Genomic DNA, 21,419 nt, shown 5'->3' on the forward strand with positions numbered 1-21,419 from the left:
TGTTTGGTCTGGAGAAGAGGAGGCTCAGGGGAGACCACATTGCTCTCTACAACTACCTGAAAGGAAGGTGTGGGGAGCTGGGGGTCGGCCTCTTCTCGCAGGTAACTAGTGATAGAACTAGAGGGAATGGCCTCAAGTTGTGCCAGGGGAGGTTCAGGTTGGAAATTAGGAAACATTTATGCTCAGAAAGAACAGTCAGATATTGGGAGGGGTTGCCCAGGGAGGTGGTGTAGCCCCCATCCCTGGTGGTATTCAAGGCAAGTTTGGACCTGGTGCTTAGGGACATGGTTTAGTGGGTGATGGTGGTAGGGGGGTGGTTGGACCAGATGATCTTGGAGGTCGTTTCCAGCCTAATGATTCTGTGATTCTATGTCACACGCCGGCTGCCGCCGACACCAAACCGCGAGGAGCGCTTGCCCCCTCTCTCCCCACCCCGTCCCCGCGCCGCCGCAGCCGCCAGCCCCACCGCTCCCTCAGCGCCCGGGCCCCGCGGCGCCCAGCGCCACCTGGCGGCGGCGGCGGGGGCCTCGCCGGCCGCGGGGGACCCCTTGGGGCAGGCAGGGGCAGGGCGGCCACCGCCACCCGTGCGGCCGGAGGAGCCCGGGGCTGAGCGGGGCGGAGCGGGGCTGAAGGCGGGGGCGGGGGCCGGGGCCGCTCCGCCCCGCTCGGTGGCCGCTTCCTGCAGCGCGGCGCGCCCGGCGCTTCCTGCTCCTCCCCGCGGCGGGGCGGCTGGGCTCGGCGCGGCCGGGGTTGACCTGGCGGCCCGTTCAAACTCGGCGGCAGGGGGGCGAAGCCTGGGGGGCGAAGCCTGGGGGGCGCCTCCCGGCCCTCGCCGTGCGCGGGTGAGCGGGGCGGGGCAGGGCAGGGCTGCTCGGCGGCGGAGGGGAGCGGGCCCCGGCGCCCTTCGGGGCGGGGGGCCGCCTTTTGTTCCGCTCTGCCGGGTGGAAACGGGGGCGTTTTCTGGAGGAGCCGAGCCCCGCGGGTGAAGCGGGCGGTGCTGCCGGGGTCTGCGGGGACAGCGGGGGGCGCGCAGCGGGTGCCCGCGGCTCGGTGCCGCTCCGGGCCCGGCAGCCGCGGTGTGGCTGCAGCGCATCGCGGCAGCGAGCCGTGCAGTCTGAGCTCCACACGTGCCGCAAATGATCCCCAAACGAGTGTCACCTTCACGGCCAAACGTGCTGCAGGAGAGGACTTCGCTGTCCCTCAGAAAGAAACCCGTTAGGTCAGAGCCAGTGGGAGCGCTGTGGCTGGTTTGCTGGGCAGGAGGAGACTGGCCACGCATCATCCCGCAGCTGTGCTGGCTCAGGAGCCCCTTGCCATTGCGGTAGCACCACCTGGTTGGTGTTATCTCAGAGGTGGTTCGAGATAACCACGTGAAAGAGAGGCACACGGAGAGCGCTGCCCCATCCCTTGCTGTGCACAGCCCCTCTGGCAGCGCCCCATGGTGCAGGTGGCTCCTGCCGTCCAGCCTGACCATCGGGTGCAGGACCACGGATGGGCAGCAAGGAGTGCGCCCAGCGTGCGGCCTTGGCGTGCTGCCGTGGTGGTGCTGCTGCTGCAGAGCTTGGCTACATGATCCTCGAGGTCTTCTCCGACCTAAATGTTTCTGTGATTCTGCACTATCAGCCTTTTCCTTGGTGATTAGCGGGGATTCTGCTGTACGTGCACACCCACCCTACGTGCCTGCACCTTTGTTTCTGGCTGTAACTTCCCAGTTAGCGCTGGAGACCCCTGGTTTCTATCTGACTCCTTTCTCAGGTAGTCCCGACTGTCTTTTTGTAGGAAAAGAAAGTTGGAAATCTAGTGCATTAGCTTTTCCCAGCAAAAGTGTCTGGGAGTTCGCCAAGATTTTAGCTGCAAGTAAGTTGGTTTTATATTTTTCAAGTACAACTTAGTTGTTGGAGATGACAAAAATCTTATGGAGCAGTAATTTCAGTGCAAGTCCCTGCCATTGGTCTGTGTAGCATTTTCTCCTCTATGCTGCTTGACAGGATGCTCACGCTTTGATTTTGTCTTAGTTCTGGCATGCAGTGGAAGTGTCTTAAAATGACAAGCCAAATCAAACTGTTAAAAACCTACATATAGTTATTAGAGTGGGCCATTCTGCTGTTGCTAATAATGGTCTGAAATGCACTTGTCATGTGGGATCCGTAGTGCTTTTTATGTCCTGCCCCAGATGCTTGATGTTATAATAAACTATTGGTTGGCTAGGACTGTGTGATATTAGGAAAAGCTAAAATGCAAAATTTTATTATCCTTGCTATTTTCTTATAAAAGCAGAGGCTGCAGAGCAGTGATTGAGGAGCTTCCTACACAGACAGATTTCCTTTCTGGAAGGAATGCATTACTTGGAGTTAATAGGGAAAAGAGCTTTAGAAGTTTCTGTGTCCTTTTGTGCTAGAGGATTTTTTGCAGTTACAGAAATGAAACAAAATTCCAAGTATGTGTGTGTTTTGGTGGTTAGGTTTTGTGCTTTTTTAATATTGTGCCTTCAGGTAGAAAAAACTGTGTGAGTTGTAAGGTGCAGCTGCCTTTGTTGATCCTCAGATCTATATTTCTCTTTTTTCTTTATGAGGGATTTATGTGACTTAATGTAGTAAGGTTGTGAGATTTAAACTTACCATAATGACATTTGCTTGATCATATTGTAGAGGCATAATATTTTCTATAACTTTAAACGGTTATTTTTTCCCTAGTGTGCACTGTAGAAGATAACAGTCTGTTAGGATCAGTGGAGCAATTTCTAATTTTGAAATTTTTTGCTCTAGTCATTGAGTTACGTAGCTCTGTGGTAGTCATGGGTTTTGTTGGAGTTCTTGGAAGATGGTGGGGTTAAAAGAGTTTTTGTTTGTTTATTTTTCTTCTGGTTACATTTAAGTTTTCGGGACTTGAAAAACTTCTTCTGCAAGTAGTTGCTCATACCAAAGTACTTGCTTATGAAAGTTACTTTTGATAGGTTGTATCTTTGCATGAATAGAGAGGATGAAGAGAATATCATTCTTCTAAAGTCTCTAAATGAAGCTTGGATTGCTCTTTAACGTAATAAGGCCCTTAAAGTCCTAATCTTCTTACACTGCACACACTGCCTGGAACTCAGATGTGTGAAGAGAGAACAGCAGAATGATTACTTCATTCCCTTGCTGTATGTTTTGTGCAAACTGGTATTAAGATTCTGTACAGTGAAGTGTAAGAAGAGCTCTGCCATTTCTTCTCTTTGGTCGTGGTGTGGCCCAACATCCAACTGCATTCACCATATTTTAACAAGTAGTTGTCAGACAGGGAGAAGTGTACAGCCACTGGGATAGTTCAGATGCATTGTGGAGTTTGCATTGGATGGAGAGAATAGAAGTGTTGGGAGCAAGAGAATTGGTAACAAAACTGCTTGGAGAGTAGACCTGGGAAATATATTTACCTACAATAGCAATTATTTAAACAGATTCAAGCCTTCCTCATTGGACAGTGTAATAATTCTGCAAAGTCTTCTTTCTTTTTTACATGGGGAGTAGTTTTGAAGAATGTCCTGAAATGTTTTTGTTCTTTTTTTGTGGAGAAGAAAGCCCTTAGTGATTATTGAGTATGTAAAGCAGAGAGAATTTGGGTGTTTCTAGCAGGGAAGTTTCATGCTGTCTTCTGTCACTTGTGAGGCAGATGAGCAGAAGAATTTTGATTCCCTTGAAGAGGGGAAAAGGTTCTGTGTTAAGGTTTAAGCCTATTGCACAGGTTTAGATTATTATTTGTGGACAGATCTGAAATGAAACAAGAGCTGCTTGTGCAAGGCAGAAGTTTCTAGCTCCTAACTCTTGTTGCCTCTTGTAGAAGTGAAAATACTGTTGGCAGGATGATTGTTAAGATCTTGTTTTCTCAAGGAGCATTCTTTTTAATTACCACAAAATTTCTGGCCAATACATACAATAAGAAAAAACGATGTACTAGCAAACATCGCTTGGACGTTTGCTGGCTTTGGCTGCTAGGAGAGCTTCTAGAACAGAGCTGTAGGAGTTGAATACACGGAATGGCAAGCCAGTGAAATCCTACACAGGGTGGTTAGATCGCTGTGCACATCACTGCATGCTGTATGTTTAGGTTCTTCAGGTGCTAAGTGTAGGGGCACTGCAACCACCTGCCATAAGGCACAGCTACAGTGAAAAGAGACACAGGTGGGGATAGAAAAGGTTTGTTCTGACTTTTCTCTGGTATAAATTCAGTACTCTTCATTGTTCAAGAAGCAGTCAGACTTGTAGTTGGCTCTTCTACAGCTGTGGAGTTTTCTGGATTTGGGAAGGGGACACAGTTCTGTGTAAGCCGTAGTTTCTTTTCTTGGGGTAGAAACTAGGCCTTGCCTACACGTGGCTGGGAGCATGGTTACCTGGAGGCTACAGAGAAGGAAGTGGTAAAGGAAGTTTTGCTGCTGAGGGCAGTCCATCTGAAAAATGTAATACGAGTGGCCAGCTTCACCCTGGTTTGATCCCAGTACGCTGTGGGATGAATAATGTCTTTCCTAGCTCACTCAACATTGGAGGCAGGAACCTCTTTTTGCTTCTCTTGACAAGTCTCCTTCACGAAACATAGGGAATTGTATCCAAGTAGAAGCGGAGCACAGCGCAGGCAATAGCCTGTGAGTGCTTTGTCGTGTAGTCAGCGCTATGAGCATTTTAGACCCCCCTTGTGAAGCGTATCTGTGCTTGCCTCTTTTTTTTTTTTTCCCGTCTTCCAGCCTCACTTCAGAGATTGTCTTTTAAGTTAAAAAATAAAAATTCTGTAATATTTGTTCATCATCACCAGTGGCATTTAGACTCGTTGCTTTTTCATCCTCTTCCCTGCCTCCCCCTGCAGTGAATCACAGAAGGACTGTTTTTCTTAGTCATTAACTGTAGGTGTTAGCACACCCTAGTGCAGGCAGCTCAGGAGGAAAATTTAGCAGACAGCTGTCTGGCAATTGGAATCAAATCAGAAGTGTGTTTGTGGACTTGAATCAAAAAAGGATTCTTTGTATACAAAAAGAATATAGGCAGCAACTGCAAGATTCCTGCTTTGAGTACAGTTAATTCAGTGCATATGTTTATTAGAAGGGGGGCAAGGTTGTGACTGGACCTCACCTCCCAGTGAAATACCCAGACTTTTTTTATTTTTACGTTGTGATACCCCGTGTTTGATATTCATCTTGTAGATGCTCTTGGCCTTTATTCAGAGTTGTAGGATTCATTTTGGCTCACTTTGGCTTCTGACCATGGCTTGTCTATTCACAGAGTTATTTGGAAATAAGTGCTTTGTATTGATATCTTACCTTAGTCCAAATTAACTTTGAGTGCATGTACCAACACTTTCAGGAACAGGTTACTGCTATTCTCAGGAAAATCTAGTGGATAATCTATGCTTCAACTTTAATTATATTATTAATCTAGATGAGACCAGTCCCATCTTGCTACGTGCATTTAAGAGCTGACATCACATTATTGATGAGTGGGGCACAGGACAGGTTCTGTGCTGAGCTGATCGCCTGGATCTGCCATGTGTATTTGATACTTCTCCATCTTTGTTAAGTTCTGCAGCAAACACAAAAAAGATGGTCTAATTATTTTTAAGCAGAAAATCCAAGAAATCAAAAGGAAAAAAACCACAAATGACATCAAACTTTTCCATAGAACATATCACTTTCTATTCTATTTCATGCTTTCCTATGCCCTTTCTATATTTGCTGCATGGTAATTGTGCTTCTGTTAGTGCACTGGGTGAAGACGGTTGGATACTGGTTGGATTAGCTAAAGAAGCATGACCAGTAGTGATATTGAAGCTGAATACCTAGTTTAAAAATGGAAAGAACCGTGAAATTTGACCATTTGAAAGGTGTCCCAGTGCCTGCAAAAGAGATCAGAGATCCATCTGACTCAGGTGTTACCTAATTGTGGAAATCTTGGTGTTGCAAATATGAATAACATTTTTTGATTCTCCCATTCACAGAGTGAAGTACAATATAAAATGGAAACGTTATTTTCATGCCTCTGAGGCAACAAGAATAAATCTATAACTAACTCAGGACTGTGATGGTGACCACGAAGCTGTAAAGAGCAAAGGAAAACTGAGAAACAAAGTGTCCAGGTGAAGTTGTAGGTGTCTCAAAACTCCAGGTGCAGAATAGTAACCCAAGAAGCTAATAAGGTAACTTTTTTGTGTGTGTATATTCTGTGGAGATTCTGTGGATTTCTGTGATCGGCATGTTCTGACTGTTCACCAGATAGGATTGCAGTCAATGAAGCAGTACAGGAGAGCTGACCTGTTACTGACCGTGCCATTTGCTCCAGGCTTGTATTTTTTAAGTAAGCTTATAGCTAGTGCTATTTGATGTGGGCCTCCAATAATCATTCTTCTGCTATGGTACTGACAACTGTCACTTAAGTAAATTCTGGATTTGCTTTACAAGGAAAACAAACAGCTCTTTCAGAATCATTGATTTTAATATGCATACAAGCAACAACTGGTCTTTAAAGATGAAATTCTAGATCTAAATGGAAAATCTTCTTGCAATACTGTTCACATCAGAAACATATGCTAGCTCACATTGTTGGATTTTAATTTTATTTTCTGTATTTCTTAGAAGACTGATGGAGAAAAGACTGGCATAGTATGCAACTGACACACAGTAATATGTCTGGGAACCAGTATTCCTTCTGCTAGGATAGCTTTACATGCAGCTGGAATAGTTACCTCCAATTGAGTACAAAAATAATTGGAGTCTTTAGTGCTGGTTTGTCTGTGGGCTAAATTGAAAAGATTGTTGAATGTCTGCTGCTGTGGCCTAAATTCTTGAATACTAAGAAATCTAAACTTTCTCTGGAGGAAATTTTTGTGATTGGTGAAGACATTATGAGGACACACTTGGCAGCGAGTTAAAGGGCTGAATAAGAAACTAACTTTAACCAAATGTTCTGTTTCTTTCTTCTCCACTCTGTTTCAGATGACATCTCTACCAAGGAGGGTGAAATCTCAATCCAAAGCCCTTATATCAGAAGATGATGAACTATCTCCATTTCTTAATTCGTAAGATTACTGTTTCCATGGTGGCTTTTTTTTTTTTCATTTATATGGTATATAGTTTTGATATATATGTTACAACAGTTTTCTTCAAAGATTTGTGCAAAGCTTTAATAGAAGCACAAGAACAACACAATTTCTGAGAGGTTTATTAAAAATTCTTAGTGCACAAAATTTCTAAATTGTAAAACATAAACTACTTTTGCTGCTTCATGCTCGCGATGAAGTTAGAGTGAAACTGAATTGCCAGTTGTTGAAACACTGTGTGCATGCCAGTGATGAGCTTCAGGAAAGCTTGTTAAATGGTTCCAGCTGTTAGCTCTGCAACAGGAAAGACCTGTGTTTTTTCAAGTGTATCTATCTTTCTATTTATTTTTCCTGTTTGTTTCTTTTAGTGGCAGAAAACACTCATTGGCTTGCTTTTTATTCTTCTCACAAGCAGTATTGTTTACTTGTTTGTTTTTCAGGAGCTCTGAATCCGAAGAGGAAGAGGAGGAGTGGGAGCCAAAAAGCAAAGTTGCCAAGAGACCTCAGTTGACAAAGAAAAATGTGGCAAAACCTAAAAAACCTGCTGCTCCACGGTCAGCAGTGGCCAGGAAAAAGGTCAAGAAGGTAGCGATAAAAGAAGAATTGGTGAGTATCTGTAAGCAAGAGGCAATTACCATGGAGGGCAAGTAACATAAGTAGAATTTGTCCAATGCTAGCGCATTCGGTTGCATGACTGAGTGATCAGCTCATCTGATTCAAATGTTACCATAAAGATTAAATAGATTTGATAAATATGGCTTTCCTTGTGTATTTAACTGTCCCAAATCTAAGGACTCTCCCTTTAAAACTTTAGCCAGTGATTATTGATAGGGTTTTCCATGAAGATCTCTTTCAACAACAAAAATACATAAAAAGCACTGTTTTTTCCATAATGAAAACTAAACACCATAATGCCTCTGGTTTGTGTGTTACTCCTTTGATGTCTTCTACATTTTTACCAGCTCAGTACCACAACACAAATAAGTCCTGTTTCCTTATGTTTCCTTGCACGGTTGTTCAACCCAGTAAGGGCAGAAATTTATTGTGGTGAATCTATGATATATTGCTATCAGAAGTTAGTTGTCTTTTGTCAAAGATTAGCATGAGAGGGTAGGTCATGACAGGAGCCAATACTTCTAGTTTGTATTTATTTTTCTGAATGTTTTGAGATACGTGGTATATTGAGAAATACATTCATGGACTCTGAAGGTGATCTCTGGGGAAATTCAGGAAAGAACACATGGCTTGTCCAAAGTTAAGCAATAGCAGACCAAATCTCAGTTCCAGTTCCCATTTTGCACCTAATACCTCATTGGAAGTGTGCTTCCCTGCAATGCTGCTCCCAGTTTTGTTCAGATTAGTGGAGGTAAGGACTGTAGGTTGATAACTTCTAAATGAGAGCCCAACTTAAATCTTTCTGGGATAATTTAATTTGATCTTTCTTTTAAATTGTGGGTCTGGTTGGTACGTTTATCTTTTTATTTCCTACACACAAGAAATATTTCAGGTTGCTTGATGTCTGGCTTGGCATTTCCCTGCCAGACAGAGACTTCTCTGGGGGAAAAAAATGTCTGGTTTGAAGTTTTCCATGGTTTTCATTGAAATGTGGTTGAGACAGTTTATAAGTCAATGCCTAATATGGTTTCTGTGTCCTTTTTGGTAGGATGTATCCTTGCCTATTGCTCCTGCAGAAGATAATAGGGTGCAACTTCTAAAACATAAAGAAGAAAATGTAGGCACTGAATTGAAAACTTTAAATCAAATGCCAGTAGTGCCTAAAAAAATGGAAACAAACTCATTCCAAGGGACGAATGTAAAGAGTTCAGAGAGTGATGAAAAACCTTCAACAAGTGCTCCTATAGCGGGAAATCAAGTGAAACATGAGAAATCTGAGGAGGATTTTGCATTTGATGAACCACCTTTTAAAAAGATTAAATCGACTACATCTCCTGAAGGAAAGCCAGTAAAAAATCTAGGAGGCAACAAAGTAAAAGAAGAATTTGAAATGAACTGGGATATTGTACAGGTATGAGATCTTTTCCTTTTCTCAGGTGTCAATGAAATCATTTCCTACATAATTTGCACGTAGAATCTAACATGCAATTTGAATCCTCTTGGCATCAGTTGGAATGTCAGAGTCATTGTGCTGCTAAGTACTCCTTTAACCTCTGATTAAATTGTCATAATATATGTATAAATATAAATGTTGGTTGATAACTGTTAAAAGTTCAAACCTTAACTTTATTCTAACATCTGTGACTTATGAAGTCCTTACTACAAAGCTTGCCTGTAACAGTTTGCTGCATATTTCTTATGTATCAGCACAAGTTTTTTGGTATAGCTAACTGAAACTTCTAAAGGAATGGATGCTGAAAGATTTGGGGTGCCTGTTTCAGAATTTAAGATTTAGTTAGCATGGATCATTTCATTGTAGAGGTTCATTTAAGAGCGTGTACCAGTTTGCAGTACCATGAAGGAGAAGTTTGCTTTCTTGAAACAACAGTGACATCAAGGGAAATACCATTTTTCCTTTTTGTAGGATGTTAACTTTGAAGCCATTCAAATAAAGACAGTTTTAGGATAGCTCTCATTCTGGCATGCTAGCTATTGTTAGAGAACGTTTTAATATGAGTTCAATATGTATCATGGTTAGTACTGCCTACATAAAAGGGTATGAAATTTTATATGCCTGATTCTTCTAAAATATTCTTGGAAATGCAGGTAGAGAATTTGTTCTTTACTGTATTGCTGCTCTAAATGTAGTGAATGTGATTGTGCTGGAGTTTTTATGTTTTTAGGCCTCATAATTTTGAAAGGCTTTTAAATCAGCTGTCTATGGGAATAATTGTAGTAAAGTTCAAACAACCCATGATAGTTAAACCATTGGTAAGATAAAGTACCTATCTAATTTGTTCTCATCTTCTTTTTGATGCACTGTAATTCTATCTATAGAAAGCCCTGTTTGTACAAAATCACGTTTAGGTGTGTGAGACTTAATTCATCTTGAAACCTACGGTAATATCATACTAGTTTCTATTGGCAGAGTTGAATTTGTATCAGCTTTGTGTTCGTGTTTTGTTTTTTATTTTGTTTTGCTTAACCAAGAGGTATACTGGTGTTTGTTTAAAAGAAACAAAAAAAGCTTCAAGTTTTCTGTGTTGCCATGGGTAGCTTGTCTTTTTTTTTGTTGTTGTTGTTGTTTATCCTATTTAATTCTATTCCCAAGAGACCCTATTTTCCTTTTTATTTTTTTTTTATTTGTAGTCACAAGGTCTTGGAAACATTGGTTGTTACAAGTCTTCTTGAAGTACTGGTTGTGGTGGTTGGATGTGTGGGAAGACTTACATCTTGTCTTGTCAGGGACAAAGCTGGTTAGCATATTATTCTGTAGTTGGTTTTGAACTTGAGTAAGAGGCTGTTTAAAGCAATCCACTACCTTTCCTAAGCATTTTGTTGTGTGGTGTGTTGTTTCTTTTTTTCTTGTTACAGGTTTTGTCAGAAAGAACAAATGTTGAGCCATGGGTATGTGCAAACTTAATTCGCCTCTTTCAAGAAGAAAACACAATTCCTTTTATTGCTCGATATCGAAAAGAGCTCATCAATAATCTGGAGGCTGATGCCTTGCGAGAAGTGCAGCAAACATTGGAAGAGCTACGGTAAGTAAGTTACTGGGAGGTAGCTGAGAAAGAGGTGAGTAACAACCTGTTGCTGCTTCTGCATCCCTTGTTTCTGACATGTTGTACACACTGCACACATTGTGTATAATGTGTACACATTGTACACATTATGAACGAACTCATAAAGGAAGTTGAAAACTGAGGTAGCTGTGTTTGATGCCTGTCTGTTTTTTAGTCTACATAAAAAGAAATCCAACATTATTAATTTTCAAGAAAAAAAATATTTTGGTCTGCAATTTTAGTAGCTTATAGATCCTGGAAATATGTAGACCAATTAGATATAAATTGCAGTCTTAGAAAAAGAACTGCTAAGAATCCCTTGACTTCTTGCTCGGGATAGCGAAGCTTTCTAGTAAAGAACACTACTTGAGGTTGTAGTATACCAGGAGGGTGGGCTAAACCATCCTGGACCATTACAGCAAAGCCTGCTGCAGGGGTGGATGAGACTGCTCTCATTCCTTGTTGATTTTGGGTGGATGTACTCCCTTGAGACAAGGGTACAGACTTCAGCTATTCTGTCAACGTGTTTTTTCATGCAGCCTCTTTTACTCTCAGGTTGTGTCCTAGGAAAAGGTTCTTTCCAAAGAGGGAATGTGGCCTGAGATGGTCTGAATGAGTTATTTAAATCATAACAAAACACCTTCACTGTCTGAAGCAGGGTAATGTCACAGGTATCTTAATTAAGGTTTAAAATCTGGTATGCTGTCCTTCGTGCTGCAGAACTGCTTTGGTATGAATTACAGCTGTAAGTGCTCATTGACATGGATTTAACTTTTGACCTTTTTATTTGGCTTTTGGGTCAGTAATCTTCCAAAAAATGTATATAGCAGTAATGATGTTCTCTATCGTTTGATTCTTTTTCTTAAGGCTACCACAACATATTTTGACAATCCTTTGAATTAGAGAAAGAGAATGATGGTTAGGAACCCTTTTTTGAATTGTCAGGATTTTGTTAAGGGATTAGCATGAGATTAAAATCTTCAGAGGTTTGAGAGGTCTTCAGCAGTGCACTAGACAAGGTCAAAACAAAAATCCTTTTTAATCCACCATGAAATGTAACTGTTAATATCTCTCTTATGTTTTTAGTTCTGTTGCAAAGAAGACACATACAATGATACAGAAGTTGAAGAAAGAGGGGAAGCTATCAGGATGCCTATTCACAGCATTATTAAACTGCAGAACTTTTGAAGAATTGGACCATGTGGTCAGTATACTAGTCATTTTTTTAGATCATCCTTAGTTTAAGTGTAATCATGCATAATGTACATAGCATGACTGAAATATTTCCTTGCCTTTTAATAACTATTTTTTGTTTGTTTTTAAGTCTGCACCTTATAAAACTGGGAGTAAAGGTACCAAAGCCCAGAGGGCCAAGCAGCTGGGATTAGAACCTGCAGCTCTTTCTCTCCTGCAGAATCCTATGGAACTCAATCTCTTTTCTTACATCAGACCCAATGTCAAAGGTAAGTGCTTTGCTTCTATTAGCACTAATGTCTTATTTCTAGTGTTTGAAAAGGGGAATTATTTTAATTGTCCTTAGGTTGCTGGAAGATTTTTTAAACTATTTTAAATTCCACACTTCTTTTAGCAAGGTGCAATAGAATTCAAATTTAGTGCCATAGTTCTCCAACCTTTCCTGTTTGTACTTTTTTTTAATTTATTTTATTTTGTGTGTGTGTGTTGTAAATAGCAATGGTTATGGTATACAAGAGACAGAAGTCCAGAGTTGTTATAGTCCAAGTCTGTATTTACTGGAAAGAGGGAGGAAGTGTACCACATATCTTGAACCTCTCTATGATTCTGCTCATATTTGAACTGTCAACTGAAGATTTGGCACAGACTGTATATAGATTGAAGAGGTTTATATTCATACTGTTTATTTAAGTAAATTTAATCCGTTGCAGCGTATTTTAATAACATCTGGCTCTGCTGACTTGGAATTAGCAGGAGAATTTTTGCTATTGGATGACAGTAGGGGTTGGATAAGATGTAATTGCTGAAATTTTAGCAGGAACTTTAACAATCTGATAGTTTCATGTATAGGCTGCAGAACTGTGTTTCTTTGTGAATGCAGTTATGGGTGAATCTGTAGGGGGCAATCTCTGACAATAAAATACGAAGATTGTTGCAACCTTCTGTATGGTGTTAAAATAGAGAAGTGCTTTTGTTTTTCCCTGCCCCAACACTTGCTTTTTTGACTTTTGTAATAAGTGCTCAACTCCCACGTGGGGGTGATTCTTACTCTTGCCACTTCAGTTGTTATTCTATTTTATTATATATTGTTTATAATATTATCCTAACTTTGCATTGAGAATCAGTTATCAAATAATTTAGTTTTTGCTTTTTAAAATGTCACAAAGCAGTCTATTGCAACCACATATCTGACTATTCTGTTGGTCTCAGGAGCCAAAAGAAAATCATGGTGGAAGTTAACATAAATTATTTAGGGTGCATTTAAAAGGCAGTGCTATTTGTTGCAGTATAAACACTACTGATTTTAAAATCAGTATACTTTATTTTCATTTTTGTTCTAAAAATAACATGGTTGGGTTTATATAATCATTTTAATTTGAAAGGCACGTCAGAAACCATATACAAACTGGATCACTTTTATCAACTTGGAAGCCAGTTTGACAGCCTATATACAGTATGAGATCAGAGGGAGTTTTTGTTGAAGTGGTGAGTGCTTTGTTGTGCAGAAAAGTTTTCATCAAATCTTTTTAAGATATGTTTTTTTTTTGTTTGTTTGTTTGTTTTTTTTTAATCGAATGTTTTTGAGAAGACAAATACTGAATTTTTCATGTGCAGTAATCCAACAGTGAAAGAAAGGTGCTTTCAGCTCCCTAGTGGTTGTGAATTCAGTAAAAATATTAATTATCAGAGCTATGCATTTTTTCTAAATGGTGTTATAAAAGCTCTTTCAACATACGTGCAGCCTACCAGACAGTGGAGTTAGAAACAATGTGTTTTGTGCTAGACTGTTAATCCCACATCTGCCAACTGTAGAATTCTTGCTCTGAAGCATTTGCTACTGACCATTGCTAGAAGCAGAATTATATAGATTGATTTTTAAAATACAAGATTTAAACACTTTTTTAAAAGCTGAAAGATTCTGTTGTCAGATCGCTGTAATGCTTTGTCTATGGAGATGTTTTACAACTTCACTGTTTGAATGTTTGAACAGTGTTTTGTGGAATAGGATGAGTCTACCCTTATCTCAGAACTGTTGCCATGCAAACTCCTGCAACATAGCCAGGGAAATACAAAAGTATTACACAGAGAAAGGACAGGATTGCCAGCAAAGTTTTTAGGCTGTTTCCGTCTCAGTCAGCAAAACGTGTAAATTTCTGCTGCAATTGATGCATTTTATTACGATCTCACAAATTACACTTGAATGTCCAATTTTACTATTGTAAATAATTCATCTGTCATAAATGTCAAGAACTGTTAGCACCAAACTCACAAAAATATTACTTTTCTCCCATTTTAATGCTATTTTGATTTATGATACTGCATTGATCAGTTCAGATTTACTAAAGATATAACAGTTACAGATGTTCTGGAAAGAAAGAACAGCTTAAAAAAAATCCAGTGAACTAGAATTCTTCAGTGAAACCTGCAAATCTGATAGATAACTTGCATCAAATTTTCTCAGTTCGTGTATGTTTTCTTATTGCTTATGCAGTTGTGTAATTTTTCATATTAGTTTTTTTTATAGTTACTAATTTTTTTTCCCCCTAAGGACTTGCAAATATCCAGGAAGTAGAGGCTGGAGTACAGCATATTCTAGCTGATATCTTTGCGAAGGATAAAGATACCTTGGACTTTATCAGGAAATTGTAAGTTTGAATTTTACTTCCTAAACTTTTCCAGGTTACATGGTAAAAATCAGTCTCTTATCACGCAGATTCACAATTTTTAATGATCTGAAAACAGTACTACTGTTATGTCTCTTCCTTCACTTGTGCAGGAGACATTCTTTAGCGTTTCTGCCCATCTGGTTATCAGTGGAGGAGAAATCTCTGAGTGTAGCAAGATACTGTGACTACTCAAAACCGACAAATTATCCATGGCTCTGTTCCGTATAGAGCTGATCTCCCTTGCAGTTACAGAGAGATCACTTGAAGGGAAAATTTTTCTCTCCATGCACTTCTTTCAAGCTGCAGATTTTCAAAGGCATGTCTGCTGTAGCAGCTGCTCCAATATTTAGTGCTTGACATCAGTCAATGTAATTACGTTTATTGACAGTTAATATTGGCATTATTACTCCAACAGGCTGATGGACTATTCTTAAAGCAGGAGTTCCTTCTACTGTGTTAGCTGAACTTAAATTTTCTTGCCTTATGTAATGACTTCCTGGTATTTGTCATGTCCAGGGAGGTTCATGTAACAGAGTAAAAGTTGCTTGTTGCTTTTTGCTTTTTTTTTTTTTTTTCCCTCCTTGCTGTATACCATCTGGGACAGAGAACACAATTATCAAATAACAGATACCTTCTTAGGAGCATATGGTTTGGTTTGAATCAGTTTGGTTCTGTTTAGTTGGCCTATGTTTGCTGTTTGTTGTAATGGCCAATTTTATCAAAATGCTAGAGCACAGCCGTGTGATAATTTCAATGGAGGAGATGTTTTGTAAAGGAGGTTCAGTCATTACCACACTATTCCCCCCCCCCCCTTTTTTTGACCACCAGAAGCTTTTTAATTGGATGCACAGTTCTTCACAGATACCTCTCTTTGATCTAAATTGTAATTTTGATCTAAATGTGTAATAATCTCAAGGAGCATTCAGGAAGCTGTATTTAGGATCCCTGTTACTTGTAAAAATAATGAAAAATTTTACGGGTGTTAGTTGCTCAAAGCAAGAAATGAGTTCTGAGGATGGGTAGGTTCAAAGGAGATTTTGTGTTTGTATAACATAAATTACTCCTGTAATATTCTCTGCAACTTCTCAAAATTTGTTTTGTAAAGTTGAACTAATAACTGACCAAACTGAAGTCCAGGTGGTGGCTTTTGATTATCCTTCACTTTCATGAGAAGGTCTGTGTTCAGCATTTCCTGAGGACTCGTTGGATTTCTTCCCTTGGTATGTTTCAGTCAGTATATGTAAGGTCAGTTTCTGCATTAAGGTATGTAGTAGGTCTGTGACTGATTACAGAGTTGACATAATTTATAATTGGATAAACATTGTTTTTTATTTAATATGCATTAATAGCTTTTTGCAAGTTTTATGCTAAAATGCCTATTAACATTTGTTTCTTTTATTCAGATGTCAGCAAAGGTACATTTGTATCCAGTCAGCCTTGGCGAAAGTGTCATCCAAAAATGGAAATGAAAAAGATATTGATAAATTCCAGCTATACCATGAGTTTTCTTGTAATATAAAAAATATTCAGCATCATCAGGTATACCTTCAAATTTTGTTTTTATTTTTCTTACTATTGTAATTAGCACAGATAGCTTTACTTTTGAAGTTTAGTTACCAAATGTAATAGACTTCACATTCTTCAAATACAGGTCAAAGATGTTAATCTCTGCACTAACAAACAAAATAGAGGACTGTATCTTCACTATGTCTATTGCCTAACTAATTCTCATTAAAGCAATATTTATAATGGCATAGGGATCAGAGATTTCATTGCTGGTATGACTTATTTTCAGTGTCAGTGCCATGCCCTCAGTTCCTTACACCAGTGACAATTGCACAAGTTTTATCAGGAGAAGGATAAAGGATAAATGACAATTTATTGTCTGTGTGGAAGTGAGAATGGGATATTTCATAGTTGTGGAAGTTGCTTGGTTAGAATGTAAGTATTTGAAGCAAACTCGGAGAAACTTATTCTTTGTTTCTTTTGGATGTTTGCTGCAGCACAGAGCTCTCAGACTGTGCTTATGGCTAGAATGCTCAGAGCTATTTGGCATCAAGCTTGTCAGGTGAAAGTGATGAGAAGTATCAGGGGGAAGGATCCAGAAAATTAAAACTGGAGATGATCCACAATTGCAGCTCTTGTCAGCAGCAGTGTCACGTAAAAGTTAAACAATCTAGATAGAGAAGCTCTGCAGAACCCTTGAAAATGGGTTTGTTCTGAAAGTCAACAGTGTTCCCTTATGAGACATCTTAGGTTATCCTAAGCCCCAAGTCCAGTTCCACATGACTGGGAAAAGAACTGGGGGACAAAGCCAATTTACTGGTGTCTGAGAAGCTGATGTCCTGATAGTTAGGCTGCCCCCATTACTACAGATCAAAGTTTGATGCAGTCAGTACATTTGTCAGGGCCTTTACCTGGGTTCATTACTAGTTGCAAACTGAATTGTTTCTTGGTTTGGTCATAGTTAAGTAGCGTTAAAACAAAATTGTCAACTGCTTTCATCCAGAAATATTCTTTGTCTGCCTTATTCCACAGCAGAATAATCTATTATATGTTACAATTTTAAAACAATGCAATATTTTGAATTTATCAATGTTTTTCTTCTTCTTTAAATGGATTTATAATTCAAACAATTTCACAATGTTACAATGTTTAAAGGGTTACCTTTAAATGCTCTTCCGACCCTTCCTTCCAGTCTGGATGCTGTTAGGTGAAAAACTAAATTACTTCTTGTTTGGCTGCTCTTCTATTGAATGGACACTACAGCAGTCAAAGACTTGAGCTTTTCCTGCACTGAGAGCTGTGAAATGCTGACCTATGCAAAGTGTATTGGACATATGAGTGATATGAATGTTTTCTGGGATGACGGTATGATTTACCTCTTGTTCAAGGCATCGTTATTTTCCCTGTTTTACATAAAGAAAACTGTTGCTCAGATAGAGCCAGGGCTCTAAACCAGATTTCCCAAACCTACTTAGCACTCTGCCCACGTGCACTGTTTGTCATCTAGGATGTGTCCTTTTCATGTCTTTTTGATGTTAAGTTTAACTCAAGCAGTTCTGATTTATTTCTCCTTTCATCAGGAACCTTAAATTCTCTTTTTTTTTTTTTTGAATTCTCTTTTAAATTTTAAATTCTCTTTTTTTTTTTTAAATTCTCTTTTTTTTTTTTTTGTCCCTGCTTTCCAGTGAAGCTCTTGTAATCACAGGTTGACTCTGCACTCTCACTTGTATTTCATTTCCTGAATACCACTCATATTGCCTATTCTAACATATTTAAGATTCATAATAGGGAAATATTCAAGTTGGAGTCATTTGATCTTCACTGAGGTTTCAAGGCCCTGGGTACATCAGGGCTCGTTTTTTCGAGTCAAGAAAGAAACATTTTATGATCATCTCTGATGTATGCAGTTTGCTATTTAAGTTCCCTGTTTTCTAAAAAAAAGATTTTGTTCAATTTCCTGATTATTTTTGCTTGTTAGTTTTCTAGTTCCTTTCTTTTTATTTTGTGATTTGATGATGAAGTAAGGAAAGAAAACTTTTTTTTTTTTTTTTTTTTTAATCGGAGTTTAAGGGGAACAAGCTGTAGGTAGATTCTTGTGTTACCTATAAGAGGATGAACTGTCTTTATGACCAAAGCGTTTGCAGCCTTGGGGGTGACTTGCAGAATGTATTAAAGTAAGGTCGAGTGGTGTTCAGTAAGCTGTAGTTTGGTCCTGTAGTTGTACAGCTGTGTGTAGCTGAAGCTATGTATGTGGTAGTTCAGCGTTTTCTGTGTTGTTGAAAGGCATCATTCTGTGTGGTGAGATATGCTGTGGAATGATGGAGATAAGACACTGGGAGAGATGGAGCCATGTTTTTTGCTTGAAAAAGTTAAAATACTGAATGTGAGATAAGAAAGAACTTGTGTAAGAAGTCTGACTCGAGATTTTGACGCAGTCGGATGGCTGTAGGTCCCTGCAGCTGGAATGTCTTGCTATCATGAGGAGTTTCATCCACGGTTCCTTTCCCTGGCAGCAGAGAGAACAGAACTGGGCTCTTTGAGGATACAGTTAGGTAGCTCTACCAGTGCTGCCACAACTAAAACAGAAGTCTTTCAGGAGTGTGTTTGATTATTTTTTATTTTTTTTTGACTAATTGTAACTAGTTCAGCAGTTGTATATGCTTTGGGTTGCCTTCCTCTATTTGTAGAAGACTGAATTGGTGGGAGGAAAAGGATTTATTCATGAAGTATAATGTTTGTGGCAAATGCTCTGTTTCAATCTCATACTTAAAAAATAATTGGAAATTAAAGTCCTTGGTAAAATATACAAAACTTAGTGAATCTGAGCAAATCTGGGGCACAGAGGAGAGCTGTGAAATAGAAAGGATGTTGCATTTTTGTGATAAGCAGAATTAGGTTTGTTATGCATTTTGTGACTAGATTAAATAATTGTTCTTGCTTTCTTTTAACCATCTGTATTTTATTTTTTTGCTCTTAACCCTTCCACTGGATCTGTTCATGTCTAGCATAAAAGCAGTCTTTTCTCCAGAACTGAAAGATTACTTTGTCTAGAATAGCTGTATCTGAATGTTAATTAAATAGATTAATCTTCATTATTTTAAGAAGATAAATTGACTAATTGCGTTCCTCATTGAGCATTTCCTAGATGATAGTGGTTCTCTGAACGGATCTCAGTTCAAACAGGAGAGGCAGATTTTTTTCAGAATAAAAAAGTAGAAAAAATATTAGCTAGTGCAGTGCAGCTGGTTTAAGTTGAGGTGACTGACACGTTCCACAGACGGAGCGCCTGTGGAAAATGTGATGCAAATCTTGACCCCGCTAACAGCATGGTGAATGATGACATTATAATTCTATCAGATGCATTCTTTGTCCTGAGCATCATTTTGATTTCGTTTTAGCTTGACATTTAGCTTTTCTCTCTTTTTAAAAATAAAATCAGAATAAACATGAAAGCATTTGATTTGTTAAAATGTGTCTTTCTAATCTCTACATGAAAACATTTGCTTTGGCAGTCAAGGTACCAGATGCTATAATATTTCACATGCAATCTTTATTATTAGCTTTGTTGTTCAATGATATGTCAGGCCTGGTATGTCACAGGAGCAGTAGGGCTGAGGAATATAAATTGGTAGTATGTCCTGGAGTCATTTTAAACCATTGTATTTAACATATGTGACATGTCTGAGTTAGCTAGTGATTGAATTAAAGTTCATGATTGACACGGAATGCTCTGTTGTGACAGTGCTTAGGGCCTGCTACGTACAGCAACATGTGTAGTAATACAAGAATGTCAACTTCTAGCGGATTTTTTATTTTTTATTTTTGCACTTTAAAGTATTTTGGAAGGGAAAAGGAACTCTAAAAATGTGTTTTATTTGTAGCTTCTTCTAAGTGTTACTTTGTATCTAAAATACCTTGGTGAGTTTCTTTACTAAAATTATAAGGTCCCTTTCAGGTGACCATTCCTCATCTTCAGAGTGAGATCAGACTAGGAAATGTCCACTAGTACCCTCCAGTATCCACCACTTGCGTTGTCATCCTGTCTTTAAAGGGGAAATCGGACTTCCAATTAAAATAAGACTGCATGCAGATAGCACTTCTACAGCGAGATTTATGTTTAGATCATGAATATGCGGCTGTGTACACAAGACTGCCAGAAAAGTGCATACGTTATAGACTGCAGTGTTCATTAAAGAGTGCAACTACAATATTTTCAGCTGTTTATGAACTAGGTGTGAATAACTGAAAATTCATCATACTGAGCTGACTGCCTTTGTGTCACAAGCTCTGATTTACAATTAATTTTAAATTTGGTTGCTCTTGGGAAACAAAATGAAGGACTAACTTTTTCCCTTTGTGATCTCTAGCTCTGATTGTACTCACTTTTCAATTCATTTCTTGAGTTTTCATTTGGCTTATAAAATTACCCAACCAACTAAATTCATGCTGACTTGTGTTGTAAGTGTATTTAAGATAAAACTGAATCTTGGGATTGCAGACTCAGTGAAAAATGTATGCTTTGTTATGCCATGGTGTGATTTAATCTGTGTTTAAATTGTGGATGTTATCTGTACAACCTATTACTTTGTGAACTGATTTACTGTACCACCATCATGATTTGCTACAGAATGTCAAGCAAGCGCGTACACAAATGTTGATAAGTTTATCTTTTGGATATTTTGTGTGTCATCTGTCTCTGCCATTTATGTTTGCACTCAGATTCTGGCCATTAACCGAGGGGAAAATCTGAAGATCCTGACAGTGAAGGTCAACATTCCTGACGGGGTGAAGAATGAATTCTGTTGGTGGTGTGTCAATGAAAGGTCTGCATGGATACATGTTCTTATGGAAGTCTTTTTTTTTTTTTTTTTTTCCTGTAGACACCTACATACTGAAATATACCTCACATGTCTTGTTACATTAAGAGAACAATTTAAGCAAATGCATATTAGACGAAGCTATTAAATGGATACTTCTTACTCTACATTTCCCACTGCTGTGGCATTACACAAAAAAGAACATGCCTTTGGCCATTTCTGGGAAATTCTGGCTCCGTTCTTCAAGCAATTGAATTCTTTAAAAAAAAAAAAAAAAAAGCGAAGACATAATGAAAGGTGAATGTATTTTCAATTTGAAATATGCATCACATCTGTAGTCTTCAGCAAAAGAAATTTGCAGAATACAATGGAATGTACTTCCAACTTATGAAAAATAACTTTATATGCCTGATTGCAGTGATTAAAGACTGCCGCCTCAGATTTTAAATCAATAAAGGATGCAACTTTGAAATCTGCATGTGTCAGGAATTTTGTTCATTGACGTG

General features: G+C 39.1%; 1 protein-coding gene across 2 annotated transcripts in view; it reads left to right on the top strand.

Moving 5' to 3' along the window:
* The first annotated feature begins 701 nt into the window (after positions 1-701).
* SRBD1 (S1 RNA binding domain 1) overlaps positions 702-21,419 on the top strand; it is a 128,534-nt gene continuing 107,816 nt past the window's right edge. For both annotated transcript variants that reach the window (XM_084285404.1, XM_084285405.1), the window contains exons 1-11: positions 702-842; positions 5,956-6,153; positions 6,950-7,032; positions 7,494-7,659; positions 8,717-9,079; positions 10,543-10,709; positions 11,817-11,934; positions 12,055-12,193; positions 14,473-14,569; positions 15,994-16,129; positions 20,816-20,919. In XM_084285404.1, coding sequence (XP_084141530.1) covers positions 6,950-7,032; positions 7,494-7,659; positions 8,717-9,079; positions 10,543-10,709; positions 11,817-11,934; positions 12,055-12,193; positions 14,473-14,569; positions 15,994-16,129; positions 20,816-20,919 — 1,373 coding nt within the window. In that variant the 5' untranslated portion in view covers positions 702-842; positions 5,956-6,153. The remainder of the gene's footprint in view (positions 843-5,955; positions 6,154-6,949; positions 7,033-7,493; positions 7,660-8,716; positions 9,080-10,542; positions 10,710-11,816; positions 11,935-12,054; positions 12,194-14,472; positions 14,570-15,993; positions 16,130-20,815; positions 20,920-21,419) is intronic.

Source organism: Netta rufina (assembly GCF_964035555.1).
Source record: "Netta rufina genome assembly, chromosome: 3".
Classification (NCBI taxonomy): domain Eukaryota; kingdom Metazoa; phylum Chordata; class Aves; order Anseriformes; family Anatidae; genus Netta; species Netta rufina.